The sequence below is a fragment of the Pseudochaenichthys georgianus genome, chromosome 7 (genome assembly GCF_902827115.2).
Source record: "Pseudochaenichthys georgianus chromosome 7, fPseGeo1.2, whole genome shotgun sequence".
NCBI lineage: Eukaryota > Metazoa > Chordata > Actinopteri > Perciformes > Channichthyidae > Pseudochaenichthys > Pseudochaenichthys georgianus.
The window spans coordinates 21,845,372-21,863,861 of NC_047509.1; the positions used below are offsets into that span (position 1 = coordinate 21,845,372).

At 41.5% G+C, this 18,490-nt stretch overlaps 1 protein-coding gene across 3 annotated transcripts in view; it reads left to right on the forward strand.

Annotated features, from left to right (window-relative positions):
- slc16a4 (solute carrier family 16 member 4) overlaps positions 1-18,490 on the forward strand; it is a 43,531-nt gene that overhangs the window by 15,045 nt on the left and 9,996 nt on the right. For all 3 annotated transcript variants that reach the window (XM_034086280.2, XM_034086282.2, XM_034086281.2), the window contains 5 exons: positions 11,059-11,191; positions 11,599-11,731; positions 11,921-12,064; positions 12,309-12,470; positions 12,627-13,280. In XM_034086280.2, coding sequence (XP_033942171.1) covers positions 11,075-11,191; positions 11,599-11,731; positions 11,921-12,064; positions 12,309-12,470; positions 12,627-13,280 — 1,210 coding nt within the window. In that variant the 5' untranslated portion in view covers positions 11,059-11,074. The remainder of the gene's footprint in view (positions 1-11,058; positions 11,192-11,598; positions 11,732-11,920; positions 12,065-12,308; positions 12,471-12,626; positions 13,281-18,490) is intronic.

The window sequence follows — 18,490 nt, forward strand, 5'->3', positions numbered from 1 at the left end:
ACTAGCACACGGAGTCTACACCTGCAGACGCAGCCATCCTCATCAACTACCGACTGTAGCGTCACCTTGGATACGAGTCCAAACAACTCACAGACTGCATCGGGCGCTGAAATTGTCGCCCTGTGAGCATCAGATCTGACGACGCTGATTGGCTGAAATTATGTTTCGGCGCCATAGTTTACAGATAGCAACAGTCAGCAACAGGGGCGGACTGGGACTACAAATCAGCCCGGGACTCTCGACCGGCCCACTTCGGTACCACCGGCCCACCGCGGTACCGCCAGTAAATACCGCTAGTAAATTGGACGGACGGGGGAGTAGACAATTTACTAGCAGTAGACATTAAGGGTAAATAATGTATAACTGGCCCGGAGCATTCGTCCAAAAGAAAAATCGACTAATAATGAAGAAAATTAACACATTTGTTGCAATAGTAATGTATGCACTAACTACATTACTACTTGTACTACAACATTTTAATCATCAGTTCTTCCTCATTTTCCTCAATTGTTCATATTTGGTTTATTAAAATAATGATATTGTGGTCATTGTTAAAAAATGTCTGCTATTATTATTATTTGTATTGCACTTTCTGCCTTCCTGTCATTAGGAGTTAGACATGTAATGGCTATGTAATTGATTTGATTAGAACCTGAACCTTCATTATCCTAAACTGCTGGGACATTTCGCCAATGCCTTTATATTGTCTACTCCAGTGGCGGCCGGTCCATAGGGGCGCTAGGGGCGCCGCCCCACCTCTTCCCACATACAAAATAAATAATAAAAAAAAATAATAATAATTAAAAAAAGAACATTTAATTAAAAAATATATATATATATATTTTATATTTTTAATGAACAAGGTAAATATCATACAATTGGTATCAGTAAAATGTATAATCTACAATACAATCTCGTTTAAAATTGTGTTACGATGTCTAAAGTTACTGATAAGTCACATGTTTCCTGCCTGGCCTTGCCCATTGCATTAGTTTATCATTACCGGGCGGAGCCCCCGAGCCAAACAGCAGCAACCAGCACGTTGCAAAAGTCTCTATAGTAAACTGTGCCGCTGAAACATAATTTCAGCCAATCAGCGCCGTCAAATATTTTGGTCACGAGGGCGCTCACGTTGGCGCCCACGTTGCTTACGTGCGTTGACGTGAGTTGCTTTTTAGACTCGTGAGTGACCAAGGTGACACAGTAGTTGGATGAGAATGGTGTGCAGGTGGAGTCGCCGGACCTCGGTCCGCACCCAAACAGGTAAATGCTATCTTTTGTTTCCCATGCTTGCTCTTCAAACAGCCGGGGACAGATACGATCTGTTCAGAAACTAGACAAAAGTTAAACAAGTACAAACCACAGACTGTCTGTGTCATGGAGAATACAGTCGCTGGTTTATTTATGTCTGTATAGGCCGTTGTTGTGAGTGTGGACGGTCGGAGCATATATAACGTTAGCTTAGCCAAGCTCCATTCAGAAAACAAGCATTCTAAAAGGTTGTTCGCCTGCCGTCTGTCTGCAGACTTGTCAAAGCATTAATTCATGGTTTTTACTAACCGGTATCAGTATGTTGTTACGTCGGCATCATTTAGAAACGTGTATTACAATTTAATCACGGTAAAATATGTTCATTTTGTTGTAGTTGTAGCTCCTGAGCCAGCGCGTCTTGTTTGAATGATGCGAGTAAACACAGCTGGCAGCCGCGGTGAAACTCGAGCGACTAGAGCGATGCAATAGGAGCGTTAACTTTAGAGCGAAGCGAATATTCGCATCGCGTCCGGTCTGAACGCAGCATTAAAGCGAGCTCCGCACTGCACTGGAAACGCGCCATTACATCACCAGAAGTCTTAATTTAAGGGGTCATTTCTCCCAAAAAAAAATGTTTTACTCACTATATCAACCGCCCCACTAAAAATATTTTCCACCAGCCGCCACTGGTCTACTCTTCACTTACTTGTCAGCATAGGTCGGCATTGATGTACAGAGCCGACAGAAGACCTTGTTTATATTGGCATCATATTGAGCAACACACTCTCACTCCCTAAGCGTCCAGGAGCGACGTTTAGTCAGTGTCCGTGGCGTCCAATTGTGACGCTCCTAGGCTCCTTCAGCGTCATAAAGGGACGCAAATAGCTTTCAACTGATTGCAATGTATTCCCATCTGCGTCGGGATTTGACGCTCATGGAAGCACGGCATTCGTTTGTGTCGGCTGCCCTTAAAGGCAATGTGAGCGTCCATTCCCATTGGATAACGGAGAATTGTACACCCGGATGTAAGTATTCCTCTTACTGTCGATTGATTTTACAGTGATATCTGCTCTACTCATCGACTAAAAAACACCAGATTATCCCTGTTAATTACACAACATTGATTGGTTTAAATTGTGTGCAATGCTTTTGTATTTTTCCCCTTCGATTCGGAGAAACAAATGTTTTTTCTGAGTAAAGGATGGCAGAAGACTCTACACCAATCAATGTTGTGTAACACACTACCCAGAATCCCCAGCTATCGTTTGGACTACACCATGTGCTCTGTTTGACAAACCCCGTGATAGTCCTCAAGCTCTGTGATTGGAGAGTGTGCTCCGAGGGTTTGACAAACCACGTTTTTTTTCACCATTCATTCCAATGGCTGGCGTCTATGTCACGTGATCTTCAAATGTCTCCCTGCAGAAAAAGAAAACATGGCCGAACTTCGTTTTATTCTCGGTGGAAAATGCCTATTTTAAAGTTAGTTTGGCCATTAAAATGCGTTTTGATGTCATTTGATGCGAGAAATATGAGTTGTTATTTCAGATTATGTGTGCAGTGGATGTACATGATCTTTAGTTTGCTAGTTATTATGAAGATTACTTCAGGAAATTGCGACGTTTTCATTGTTACCAAGGTGGTTTCTAGGGACGCTGCTATCGATATTATTTCTGTTATGTTGTGTAACTGTTTAATGGTGTTAGCTGTATTGCTACCCCCTTCCCCGTCAATGTATAGTGTTGGTCCACAGCGCAAACATATTAGTTTAACAAAATCCGCATCTAAAGATAGCCTACGTTATTTCCCCCTGTGCAATTCCAGTCTCACATCTCACAGCACATCGTCATTAACAAATACCGGAAACAGACCGAAAACATTTTTAAAAATAATAATAATACTTTATTCCGAGTGTGCTTGCTTTTCTCTTTGAAAGTCATCACATAACGGCATTGTAATACACGGTTCGGCTGCATTAAATATTACATATCTGCCGTAGTTCTGTATTTATAGAGCCCTGATGAGAAGACTTCTAGACAAACATGAGGAACTGAAAACGTGACGTGGATCATAAATATATCAGCCATTAAACAACATCTAACATTTCTTTTCACACAATACGTCTCCTTGCAGTATCAACACTAATTCGGCTCACTTTTATATTTGATCCAATTGGTAGATAAGCTGTATTTACACCATAAAGGTGCACAGCTGATATAAAGGGACACCTAGTGGTTAAAGCATGTTATTGAATTTCATTATTTTTATTATTAGATATTAATACGATCCTTATAAAGTATATTCATTACTCGTTATTCTCTACTAATAGTTAATTAAAGACTGTATGTAATGACTATTTTGCACATCCCTTTCAAGATTTCAAGATTTTCTAAGGTTTATTGACATATCATATAGGCCTACACAACTATGGTGTAGTTCTGCACTGAATGAAAAACTTGGGTCGCAGGTTCCTCAATAGTGCATTACAAGACATCTATCAATATTTGTGCATACCTCCAGCAATGTTAACTATGTTGAAGCACTTATTTTAACTGATATTATACATAATGTATTATACTCTTATAAGATGTAGATATTTCATCTCCGGGTTTGTCAGGTATTGAACAATCAATAAATAAAGAACACAGAATTGTTGAATATAAAACACAGAATTTGTGTGATTATACTAAATGATTTTCAAATAAACACAACTGCATATTTAACTGTTACACATGGTGATGTAATGCAAATGTTCCAACTTGGGATCAATAAAGTATATCTTATCTTAAGCTGATCGATGGCTACTGCCATATTTGCAAAATGTGCCTCTGAACCTTGACAAGTGCATGTTTCAGGCTTATCAATTAATGTAATGTAATGTTATCAATCATATTATAAGACCAGCTGTTAAATAAAGCTCTTCTGACCTTAGCTGGCATGTGTGTATATATATTAATACAAGCAATTTTCACCCATTTATTAATTATATGTTTTAAATGTGAGTGTTTCCTGTCCCCTAAACCTCCAGGGATGTACACAGTTTAATACTGGCAACTTCTTATTATGGGAAATACGAAAACGTCTTTTAAAACTACAACTCCCAGTAGAGACGTGCCATAGAGAACATGTTGCGAAACACAATAGCCAGCATGTGTAGTTCTAGGGACGGGGTGGGGGAGGGGGGGCCCGGTGGACCCGTTCAAATCCAGTTTTGGACAGTCTGCCGTGGTTCCATCCCATTTCAAGTGCTGTTCGAAGCTCGGCGTAACCCTCAGAGCACACTCTCCAATCACAGAGCTTGAGGACTATCACAGGGTTTGTCAAACAGAGCACATGGTGTAGTCCAAACGATAGCTGGGGATTCTGGGTAGTGTAGTGTCTTCTGCCATCCTTTACTCAGAACAAATATTTGTTTCTCCGAATCGAAGGGGAAAAATACAAAAGCATTGCACACAATTTAAACCAATAAATGTTGTGTAATTAACAGGGATAATCTGGTGTTTTTTAGTAGATGAGTAGTGCAGATATCACTGTAAAATCAATCGACAGTAAGAGGAATACTTACATCCGGGTTTACAATTCTCCGTTATCCAATGGGAATGGACGCTCACATTGCCTTTAAGGGCAGCCGACACAAACGAATGCCGTGCTTCCATGAGCGTCAAATCCCGCCGCAGATGGGAATACATTGCAATCAGTTGAAAGCTATTTGCGTCCCTTTATGACGCTGAAGGAGCCTAGGAGCGTCACAATTGGACGCCACGGACACTGACCAAACGTCGCTCATGGACGCTTAGGGAGTGAGAGTGTGTTGTATTGAGAGGTGCAGCCAGTGACGCGTCCTAAAACCAGGAAGTAAGCTGCTGGTTCCCTCGACAAGGGTTTTGGAAAATAGCTGGAAATAAGGTCTGTGGAAAACAAACCTGTTAAATGCACGTTTTGTTCAGCCGGATAATCTCCACATGTCTACCCTACTTTTATAATTTTAGAATCATAAATCTAATCGATAGATTATAAAAGGGTTTTAGGACGCGTCACTGCAGCCAACTCCATCGATCAAGCTGGCTGAAACTTTCTCTCCCTCTTCTTCTCATACTCCCTGTCACTCTCCTTTAACTCCTCCGGTGACTTTCTTTTATTTGAAGATTGTTTTATGCCCGGCGCTTGGCCGGTTACCGCTGGTATTAAAAACATTTGGCGAATGGTTAGGTGGCGCGATAGTCTGTAGTGAAGGAGCGCGCTCCCGCTCACGGGAGCCTGCTCCCGCTGCGCTCCGCAGCAAACAGCTGTTTGCTTTTCACCCAACAACAACGACGACCGACTCACGGAACGCTATGTTGTAGCGTTGATAAACGAAACAATTTAACTAAATTGCTAGTCAAAATACCAATACCACAGGACAATTTTTTTTTTTTAAAGCAATGTTTTTAGTGGCCCGAGCGGGCAAGTGGAAAGTACATTATGCTGGCCCGGGGTGTCTAAATAGTGCTTCCGGGCCAGCGGGCCATTTAATGTCGAGCCCTGCCGGTTACCGGCCGGCCCACATCGTCCGACCGGCCCACTTCAGTACCGGCCCATCGGGATTCGTCCCGAACGTCCCGATGGCCAGTCCGCCCCTGGTCAGCAATGTGTTGGCTGCTGCTGCTCTGGCTGAGGGCTCCTTTCTTACCGCCCAGACGAGAGAGGGTAATGACCAGAGGTGTGGACTCGAGTCACATGACTTGGACTCGAGTCAGAATCGAGTCATCAATTTGATGACTTGAGACTCGACTTGACAAAATCACAAAACACTTGCGACTCGACTTGGACTTGAACACCAATGACTCGGGACTTGACTTGGACTCGAGCCTTCTGACTTGAGGTGACTTGATCATTTAATTCAGAGGTCTGTCTCCAACACGCCGATCGCGAGCTGCCGCTAGAAGAAAAGACTCCCGTTGGGGAGAGCAGAATCTTCAGCCGCTACTCTTGCTGAGAATCCTTGCAGGCAGGGGCGGGACTTTATTTAGCTGGGCCACCAAGCGGCCAATCATATGCGAGGACACACTAGGATCATACCATTATGTGAAAGAAGGGTGGGGGGCACAGAAGGTGTAGTGGTACAGGCCAGCTGCACAGAGCGACGGGGGAGACGGATTGGAAAAAGAAATTAGCGAAAACCGAAAAAATAAGCAGCATCTGGCTGCATTTCAATGATATTGGAGAAAGCAAAGCTGAGTGCAGGATTTGTAAAATGAAAATAACCTTTTTTGGTTACCTTTATTTTGGTAACCACTCAGGATTTACTGTCAGAGGTGGGAGAAGTTCAGATCTTGTACTTGAGTACAAAAGCACCAGAGTGTAGGAATACTCGGTTACAATAAAAAGTCCTGCATTCAAAATGTTACAAGTAAAAGTAGAAACGTATTAGCATCAACATATAGTTAAAGTACCACCTGCAGAGGGATCTAGATGCAGGTGTTCTCTTCCCCATAGAGACCGCCTCGCTGCACATTATCCCTGGCATAAAGATAGATAGTGGGTCCCTTATAACATGTTGTGCACAGTGGAAATAAACATTCTGGTCACCTCAACATCAGGGATCTTATAAATTAAACTCCTTCTGAATCAAACCGTCACGGTAGCCTTACCTTACTGATCCCTCTTAAAATAAAAAAACACACGTTACTTTACCAGCAGAGAGAAAATGGATTATTAATGTGGCTAATAAAAAGCAGTTTGATTATTAAGTATTATTCTGTTGATCAATGTCATTACATTTGGTGAAAAACACATAATGACTTGTTTATGACTCGTTTTGTTTAGGACTTGGACTTGACTTGAACTTGCCCATCCTGACTTGAGACTCGACTTGGACTTGAGCGCAAAGACTTGAGACTTGACTCGGACTTGAGCGCAAAGACTTGAGACTTGACTCGGACTTGCAAAACAATGACTTGGTCCCACCTCTGGTAATGACACACGCTGCGGCCAGGCAGGAAACATGTGACTTATCAGTAACTTTAGACATCGTAACACAATTTTAAACGAGATTTTATTGTAGATAATACATTTGACTGATACCAACTATATAATATTTACCTTGATCATTGCCTGGGGTTAAATGCAGAGGCCAAATGTCACTGTGTGTGCTGTGTGACCATTAAAGAGGGGTTTCATCCCTCCGATTCTATCTCTATCTATCCATTATGTGAATCAATGCCAATGCACTTTTGGTTTTGTAAAGGATTCATCTCTTCTTTTTTGGAATTTTAATTTGGAGTTTGGTGGGCAAACTGGTTGGTCTCTGACCTACTTTCTTTCCTGGTAAATCCATCTGTCTCTCCTTTCCACCTCTCAAGTTTGTATTGCCACTCTGATACAATCTTGTCCAGTGTCCTGCTTTAAAAGTGATCTTGCTCAATCCTGACCTAATTCTTCATCATCATGCATGTTGTGTTTCTCTTTCTGTAAAGGTTTTTATCACAACCCAAAAGATACAATCTATGATGTAATTTAACTTAAAGCACGGCTCCATCACTTACTTTCAAAACAAAGATAAGAAAACTGCTGAAGACATTTACAAACTAACTCAACTACATGTCAAATAATTATCAAAACGAGTGATTGGGCATGCAGGGTCCAAACACACTCGCCCTGCTGCAGTTCGCAATCGTACATTCCAACAAACACAGCTGAAAGCTTTGTCAGGTGAGACATCTGCGAAGGATCATAACCTTGTCATTGCACTAGTAACCCCTGCCGATGGGCGAGGCAGTGGGGTCATCCTGTTCCCACATCGTAACAAACAGTAGTTTTCTGTCAAAATTCAATTTAGATTTCGGAAAAATTCCCATTTTGCCTACTGACTGACAGGTGTTCTTTGGGAACTTTCAGATCTGAAATGTTTCTATATTAGATTGGGACAAACGTCTTGTCTTGTGTGATTTATTAAAATCACCCAGTCCTTTCATACCTCCCTCATAGTGCAATACATATTCCTCCTTATAATTTCACACTATTCAACTGATCAATAGTTGTCATAACAACAGCAGCAAATGGTTTACAGCTCAAGGATGCAAATAATGTGTTTTGGTGAGAGACACTAAACGTCAACATAATTCTTGTTTACAAGAAAACTCCTGAGGGCCCATTTAAAAAGCGCGTTTTCAGATTGGTCAGTCAAGACTTCATGCACAAAGTCGGACTTGTTAATCAGGCTTTTAGTAAGGGAAATTAAAACAATCTCTTAATACTTTTGTTCCTTAGGAACAATACGACATATCTCTATAACTGATGTATAGCTCCCTAAGGGCACAGATTATGGAGGACATTATTCACCAATAACCTTACTAAAGTCGAACATTAAGATTGAGAATAGAAGCTCGTTAAAAAAAATTGAGGAATTGTGCAGTAACAGTGTTAATACCAAACTACAAAGCTCTGATCTCCAATCCCCCATCGCTCCAACCCTCAGATCTCCGGCACATTCACAAACATCCACTCAGGCACAATCTGAGGACAACGTGTGTGCAGCCCATGGCGGAGAAATACTCCTCACAGTACACTGGCGCAATTCATTCCCCTTTTAATCCGCTCTGTGTGCTCTGCCTAATGTGGTTTCTGCTCCTTATACATGTCTTAGTCGGACTGAGTAAGTGATGCAAACTATAAAAGACTGGTGTTAAACAGAGGTTTATCACGCCCCCTCATTTTACTTTGCTCAAGGTTTCTTTGCTCTCCAGCATCTGAGGCTATGCAAGACATGTCACCTTGATTATTCCAGAGTTCATTAAGACTATATTGCCTGGTCAATGATACAAGTAAAGCAGAATAAAAGCTTTTCTATCTTTGCATGGAAACAACATTGCCTGTTCATTGACAGAAAAAACATATAAGCAGAACAGATTTACTGGAAGGATTTGGCAGGATGTTTGACCCAAAGGCAGTAAAAGAAGATGGCAGGTGTTTCTAATTAAAAGCAAGCATTTATTTAACAAAGCTGATGAACCCGAATAGTTTAACACAAAAACAGGGAGACCAGGCAAAGGTCCGGAACGCAGGCAGTATCTCGGGGAAAACAGGACGGGAACATAGATGACGAACACTGGGGAAGACAGGCATATATACTTACAAGACTAATCACAGCAGAGACTAGACACAGCTGGAGAGAACAGGTGAAACACAGGGTCAGCAGGTGAACACAATCAGACAATCGCACAGGCGGGAAAACCAAAGAAAAGTAAAACAAGACCAGACAAAAGGAAATAATACATTTCACAATAAAACAGGAAACAACATTATACAATGTCATGACACTTGCCATGTCATTTTATAATCACCAAAATCTGCACAACAACCTGTATACTATAAAACCAGCCAGTGTGCATCAATACTCACCTGCAACAGATCATTTTATGACCCTGTGATTCAGTGCTGATGCTTACTATAAGACATAACATAGTAGATAGAGTTTTACCCTTTGCCATTTGTACAACTCCAACCTTGCATCCAGCTTTAATGTTGACTTAATTTTGGTTAAAATCCTAATATTGATCAGTATTTGTTTGTTAATTGTGTTTCATCAGACATTATTCTTGAGTATTTGATCTGTTTGTCCTTGTACATGGTTCGAGCTTGTGCATGAATACACAACGTCTTGCATGTTTCTTTAAACCATACTGAATACAAATCTGCAGATGCAAGTCAAAGTCCTGGGAGGAGAATCCACTTGAAACATGTCCCAGAAAAGGCTCAAATGTAAGGTCATATGTTCCTCCTGTGGTGCCAAGTCATGCTCCAGTAGCTGGCTCTCAACACCAGTCACTCCTCAATCCCCTCCTAAAAAAACAGGTTCACGCTTCAAGTCTTAACCCCATGACATTTAGTTAAAGAATCATTCAATAATCAATTCACTCAGTAATATATTATGAGCATGTTTTCACCTCCAGCACCATGTTCCAGAACAGAACATCCTGCTGCATCGTTGTCATCAGGGCTTTACTGGCTCTTCTGGGTATTCTGTAGCCTAACTTAGTAAACTACACAAAAGTGCTGTTGTATCAGCATGGGATGAAAGGAGAGTTATTACTGCAGCTTCAATTCTTGTGTCCAGAATAGTTCAATCCAAAATCGCACTTACGCAGCACCTTTGTGGTTTTAAATTGTTAATAAGTCAATTTGTAGAAGGAGGTGTGGGGGTTTTTAGGTTTCAATCTGCAGTTATCTGCCTCAGGGGTTTTGAGTTCACAAATTGAAACATCAAAAAGTTAACACATCATCACCTTTGAGGCCAACTTTAGCCCAATTGTGAGGAAACGCTTTTACGTGCTGATGGGGAGCTTAAAGATAGACATGATTATGTATTGGCACACTGCCGAGTTATTGAGTCTAGTGCAGTAGCTGTAATGTGAGCAAAAGAGGTGGAAAAGTAACCATGTTAACTGTACTGTAACTGTCCTGTTTTACAGATCAGTGACTTAATAATTTAATAAAGCACTACTGTCAGTTACCCTCACAGTTGTATTCTTCACCGTTACGTAAAGATAACAAATGTATCTCAAACATCCTTTGTCCTTTTTAATTGGCCAGAATGATTTCTGATCAGATTTCTGATCATCTTGAACAACCATTTTTTGAAAGTTGTTTAAAGTAAACCACTTTAAGGAAGAAGTCATTCATATAAATACATTTTTTTGAGAAAGTCCCTGCTTGATATGCCACACTCTTTGATTCTTTATAGGCTCAGCTGTGATGTGTTTGATTGGTCTTGTTATACAGCCTTAATCATTCTGAAGTTATTCATGTTTTCTTGATTTTTCGTCCTAGTGAAACCAAGGCAGCCATGAACCTGTTTAAGAAGGATGCCATGACCATGAAGAAGGAGAAGGAAAAAGAGATCGAGTATGAGGACCCTCCAGATGGAGGTTGGGGCTGGATGGTGGTGCTGCATTGCTTCCTGGTCTGTTCACCTCTGTTATTCATGTTACCACATCTCGAACATTTCTTTGCCCAATTTTGACCAGTGCAATTATTCTTTAAAAGACGCTCTGTTCTGATCGAAATGTTTTTAGACAATGATGTGTTATTTTTTAATCAACATACACCCAACGAGTAATGGCAGTGAAAAACTACATTTTAACAAATTACTTAAAAATACTTCTTAATGTATATTTGTTTGTTTCATATATCATTTTCATTTTCCTTAGTTTCCATAGTGTGTGTTTCACATAATGAAGCCTGTAAAAAGAACCCTTATCAAGCTTTAAAATATAATAAATAAAATATAAAATAAATATAAATACATTTACCTCAGATTAAGTCTCTGCTAGCACTGATCTCATCTCTCCCGTTTGTGTGTGTTTGCAGGTAAATGTCCTCGTAATGGGAACACTGAAGAGTTTTGGGATCTTCTTTGTGGCTTTCCAAGACGAGTTTGGTGGTTCGTCTGAGAGCATCAGCTGGATTGGTTCCATCATGTCCAGTCTGCGTCTGTCTGGAGGTTTGTATCTGAAAAAAGCGTTTATAGACTGGATATAAAAATAATATCTCTGATGTTTTTCTATTTATTTGTTTCCTTTCTGTACAAGAAGAGAACAAAACGTTTAACATTTGAAGCATGTCTCCAGGCAGAAAATGAAAAAGGTATATGATCTATGTCTTTGTGCTTACTCTCCTGTATCCTCCGCAGCACCCATTGCCTCTGTGGCCTGTGCCAAGCTAGGAACCAGGGCGACCTCCATCGCCGGGGCGGTGCTGGTTAGTGGAGGCTTCATCCTGAGTATATTCGCCCACAGCGTAGTGTACCTCTACGTCAGCATGGGAATGATAGTTGGTGAGTAGAAGTTTGAGACAAGGCTGAAAGTATCAGGGACTCAAACATTCTGTTTCCTTAATGACTCTGAAAGCACAATGCCAAACAAAGGTCATCCTTTGCCTGAAATCCAAACTAACCATCTATCTAAATGCTCTTTTCTCTTGTCTGCTCACATTGATGTGTTGGTGTTACGTTCCCTTGTAGAGCTAGGGGTATCAGACATACTGTCTGATCACAGTAATCTTCTTTTTTGTCCTCCTAGGAATTGGTTTTGCACTACTATATCAAGCCTTCTCAGTGGTCACAGCGATGTACTTCCGAAAGAGGTTAGCGACAGCTTATGCAATTGGGCGTTCTGGGATGGGTTTGACCTTTGCCCTTGCTCCCTTCACTCAGCTGCTCCTGGACAAGTATGCTTGGCAAGGTATGCAGGAATAATCTGTAAATAATTGGTGTACACTGTTTAATGTATGTTTTCTGGTGTATTTCCTTTTTTGTGTAAGAAGAAATACTAGTATGTGTAACCTTGCAAATATACAAGTTGACATATTGATTTCTGACACCTCTTTGTCCCGAACAGGCGCAATGCTGATTCTTGGCGGTCTCATGCTGAATCTGGTGGCTACTGGGATGCTTCTGCGACCACTCAATGTGAAGTCTCCCTTGTCCAACCCTACCTCTTCTCCCATTCAAAAGAGCCCAGCTGTTTCCCTCAAGAGCTCCTCGGAGAAGGAATACACTAAGAACTATTTGAATGGCTCCTCTCACTTATCCAATGGCATCTCCAAAGCAGACTCAACCCCATCCCCTCCTCCTCCCCCTCACAGGGACACTGAGAACCCAGGGGGCCAATGTACTCCAGGGCTCCCGGACCAGTCCGCAAACCCTGAACTGACAAGACTGCTCCTTAATGGTGTAAATGGCCATGAGGCCCACAATGACTTAGGTCAGTGTAAGCCAACAACACCAGACAGCTCAGCGGAGGTTAACGGCAGCATGAATGGCTCCACCATTGTTGGACTGACGTCGCATGCCAGCACACCGAGTGAGGTGACGGTCACAAATGCCAAAGTTTTGGATTTCTCCCTGCTGAAGGACCCATTTTTTTGTATCTACACTTGGTCCTTGGTCTTCAGCCAGCTGGCCTACTTCATCCCATATTTCCACCTGTCTGCCCGAGCCAGAACCCTGGGCATTGGTGCCATGGATGCTTCCTTTATCATCTCTGTGGCAGGTGAGGCAAACATTGCACATAATGTTATTCTATGTGTTTTAAGATACACCTAGTACCTACTACAGTAGTTGCACTAGAAATGTTGATATAAATAAAGCCTATTCCCTTTTTTTGACAAAAGTTAGATGAGAAGATTGATACCATTCAAATCTAGCAAAGTAAATATGTAGCTGCAAACTAAGGACCAGGAACTCTAAAGCTCATTATTTAGACAAGATATCTTGTTTGTCTAATCAGTACAATCATTTATTTGTATGTCTATTTGTGGTTTATAGGGGGAGTAATTTGCCTGAATCTTTGTTGGTTGCTTGGCATTCTCAAAGTCGAGAAGTTCAAACCGTTGGTAAACATGTTTCAGATTGTAGAAAATAACTATTTCCTGAAATATCAAACTAAACTATCAAAGACAATTCTAAAAAAAAGTTGTTGTAAAACCTGTGTGTTTCGTCACTGTTTCGTAATAATTTAAACAAAGGTATGAAGAGATTAAAAATAGCCAGTCATAAATAGACTACAATTAACAGTGACAGAATATCACCAAAACAAAGCAGAATATCAATTAATAACTGACTGATCTGTTTAGGTCTGTATGGCCCAGTTCCAGAATAAAATGACTTGGGGTGCATCTGAGATTATAGGGGGTGGAGCACTAGTAGGTTTACGTGAGCAATAGTGGCCGGCAACAGCAATGAAAAATAGCATTGATGTTATGGTCTCCAATGAACAGATTATTGCATTTGTCATGTTTTGAAACCAAGCAAGTGAGAACATGTCAAGTGTGTTAAAAGTGCAATCCTGCAATATTTCATCCAGTCCAACATATTGTAAATCAAGGCAAATATTATTTGAACCAGCTCATGGTTTGAAATGGCAAACATTGAAAGGCAAATGTATTATTAAAACCATGTACTAAATCATCACCTTGGTCCCATATACTCTGGGAAGAGAATATTTACTGTGCTTGAAAACTGGTATCACGTCATCATGTGAGATTGACTTTGTGACCTGGAGAACATTTCAGCTGCAACATTAGCTTGTTGATAAGCTTGGGATATGAGATCTTTTTGTAGCCATTCGTGGTGATGGCATCTGTGCAGGGTTGGGAGGGTTACTTTGTAAATGTAATCAGTTACTGATTACTGATTACGTGGCTCTGAAAGTAATCCGAATACAGTTACAGTTACGTGTCTTTAAAAAGTAACGTAATCAGATTACTTTTAGATTACTTTTGGATTACTTTCTTTTTCCATCTAAAATGGGTATGTTTTGGTGAACAGGAGACACAAAAAGCAAAAGGAAACTGAATGTGTTTTTACTGTTTTAATGGCTTATCAAGAGCACAACTGAAACATCACATCTGAAACGATTTAACAACATAATACACTTGTTGGGGATGCAGCTTGGGATGTGAGGAGTGAGTGAGGGACACGGCTTAGAAAGGGCGTGTCGCCTTCTGTCCTGCCAGTGTTGGCAGGACATGAATTAAAATGTCGAACTCGGACTTCATTTTAAGGACATTTCGGCCAGGGGTGTAGAGCTATATTTGTTTAAGCACCTAATCGGCAAAACAGGAGAGGAGAGTGTGTGCACCAGTCTGCCTTGATCTATGAATTCATGTCTGTGACTCTCACAGTATCTGCTGCCCGCAGCTGTTTTATAGAAGGAAAACCTGCTTCACTTCATGACATCTCTGCAGCACCAGGAGGCAGCGGGAGGGTTAACTCAGCCTCTGAGAAGACGAGCTCGCACCGCCTTTCGCACTGCCTTGACTGTGTTTACCTTCAGAAATAATCATTAGTAAGGCTAAAGAGCGACCGCAGGCTGATGTGTTTTAACCACACACACCTCTATATACACACACGCAGTGCTTGAATTGGAATAAAAAAGGTGCCAGTACTCTAAATCAGCAACTGTTTCAAGTCAATTTATTTATACAGCACAAAAACAAGAATTTGGCTCAAAGTCATAGTATATCCTGTAATGCTGGTGGGTTTGTCTCTTTACTGTATATTTTAGAAAGGCTCACTGTACTTAAACAAAATGACTCAGGGTGCATCTGAGATTAGAGGGGGTGCAGGGATAAAGTGCTATTCTTATAAATGGGGAGTGGATCTAACAAGATTATTTTTTAAATATTGAAGTTGAATGCATCAATCTGGTGCACTGGTGCAACAAAGATGGGAGACTAGACAAGTTAAGTGTAACAAAAAGCATATTTATTTACAATACCACAAAAACCAAAGGTCTTCAAAGAAACCTAAACGTGGAAGTCAGTTATCAGTAATGACTGCGTGTGTATGAGAATGTGCAGAAACAAAGACGCGGCCGTGTCCAACAGAAGCGTGAGAGGGCAGTATGGGTTGGTGTTGGCCTTTTATGTCGACGGCCCAGGTGTGGCTCATCAGGTTGATCACCTGAAACACAAATAAGAGCCAGGCAGCAGAACACAAAGACAGAGACCTCTAGTGGAGTGGAGGGGGTCGTAACATGCACTTTGAGAGCAACATGACGAGATCTATGGATACATCTCTCAACATCCATATGAAACAGAACTGTAAACAGATTTTCAATTTCTTTATGGATATTTTACAAATCACTCCCCTTTTAAACTCTATTCTTGTTTTACTGTCATATAGTATTTAATTTTAGTGAGTTACTCAGATGAGTACCAGGATACAGCGTTTGGTACTCTGGTACAATTGTGGTGAAGGCATCTGAGTTAGATGTATTTGAACCGAAATGTCTACAGGCATAGCAGAAGATGGCATCTTTTTCACATGAATATTCCAGCCAATCTCTGTTTTTAAACCATGAGCTGCAACATGAGCACCTTACCCCACTGTACAGGCGAGTTGGGAACTTGGCAGGCTCTGTTATGCCGAGGTGCTCTGGCACTTGCGGGCCGCCGAGGGGTGGCGGTGTTTGGGGCGACGAAGACTGCTGCTCCGGGGGCGAGGCGGGCAAAGTGGCGGCGGCACCTCATGACGCATCTACTGAGTACCACCGTGCCGGTACTCAGTAAGAAGTAACGGTACCAGATGGGTAAAAATCAGAAGTCCCGGTACTGCGTACCAGTGAGTACCGGCCCAATTCAAGCACTGCACACACGCGATTTAAACGCAGACTTTTGTTCCTCCATGTTTCGTTGTTATTGTTTCAGAGCGAGCGGACCCGCGATTTTTTTTCAAACGCTTTTTTGGCCCATCTGCGGCGGTAATAGGTTTTGTGCGCTGTGATGATTCCGCTGTACCTTTAGTAATGAATATTAAATGTTGTGAGGAAATCTTTCCACCAATAATTCCAATAAGTAATCCAAAATGTATTCACTTCAGGTTTACGAAAGTAACTGTAATCAGATTACTCGTTTCTCAAATGTAACGCGAGCTGAATACAGTTACTTGATTTTTGTATTCTGATTACGTAACGCCGTTACATGTATTCCGTTACAACCCAACCCTGCATCTGTGCTATTGTATGCATTATTTTTAACCCAACATTTCTACAGGCATGGCAGAATATGGCACTATTTTCACATGAATATTCTAGCCATTGTCTATTTTTATACCACGAGCTGCAAAATGACCGCCTTACCCCACTGTACAGGCGAGTTGGGTACTAGTTTAGATATACCTGGGCAGGCTCTGTTTTGCCGTGGTATCCTGGCACCTGCGGGCTGCCGAGGGGTGGCGGTGTTTCGGGCGAGGAAGACTGCTGCTCCAGGGGCGAGGGCGGCGAGTCAGGCGGGAGTGTTAGTGTCCACGACGCCGGGTAACGTGATGTCCCCATCTCATCTGATCTGTTGCTATTGTCTGCAGTAGATGTTGTGTTGCTGGCGTTTAGTGATGGTTGCTTTAACCATTTTCGTATACATGATTATCCACAGCACTTGGGAAATGATGCACGCGCAGCGAAGCAGGTCACACGCACCTGACACAATTTGTTGTTTGTATTTTTCGCTCCGTTCTCTTTTTTGGATAGAGGGTGCATAACATTCAACTGGGGGTGCAATGCATGCTTATGCACCCCCGTAGAACCGGGCCTGGGTTGTACTTTAGCAGCCTGCTGTTGTTTTTAGAATATTTAATAATGGTAAACACTGTCAACATAACAGTCCTGGATTACATGAGCTGAAGAAGCATTTCATACTATAAATGATATCATAAATCAATGCCGACTGATTTACCGGTTACAAAACCTTTGATGTGAGACATTACTTAACCATGCAGGAGAATGCATGCTCTTCCATCATAGGTGCAATCCGGTTATCAACCAAAAAGCACTACATCACAGCCTACAGGTAAGAATAAACCTGAGCCTCAACACCAGCTCCAGCCTCCACCACTCCCCTAACTGCCAGCTCAGCAATTTGAATTGTTTAAGATCACAGGAGTGTATTCAAAACGTATTAGTGGAGAATTACATACGGCACGTGTTGGTTGTCACTTTTAAGTTTTGTCACATGTCTCCAACACCTTATGGTTTTAAACTGGTGGTTTTGATCAATGAAACTGTTTCCATGACAAAAGGTAATTTGATCTTCTGTCTTCAGTCTGCATGTGACTGTGTCTGAAATACATCCGCACTGAGGCTCTATATAAATCATCCCACTCCTGATTGAATAGACGGTAGATTGCTGCCTTTTATCTTTCAATGTGGCTTTCAGCAGGAATTTCACTGCCACTGTGAAGAGGGATGTCCAGGTTTCTTGGTTTAAAAGCGATAAAAAGAAAATTCCTCAGTCTCCTTCTAGGCATTAATTATTTGTGAGCTGCTCAGACTCTGCAGTCTTATGTAATGAATGTGCTTATATAAAAGCTGAACTTTGGACCAGTGGCCAGGGTGGGTGGGTTCAGCAGTATGCCATCGATGAGGCCACAAAAACAGCAATAACATTTTGACCACATTTGCATGTAATTCTGTAAGAGCGCCATGTCAGACTTTGTGAATAATTGAAATGCACCAGATGGAGTTGTGTGTTTATGAGTTACATGCTTCTGTTTTGTATTCTGTGCTGAAGTATTCAGTCATCTGAAGACGGAGACAGTAGGTGAAAGGTGTCTTTATGACACAACAAAAATTACAGTTAAATTGTACAGTTATCCCTGGAATGGCCTGTGATTGGTGTTTCCTTTGTCAGCATTGATAGCAGTATCAGCTGGATACCAACACTGTTGGATAAAATGGTAGGAAACTAGGCAATATGAAAAACC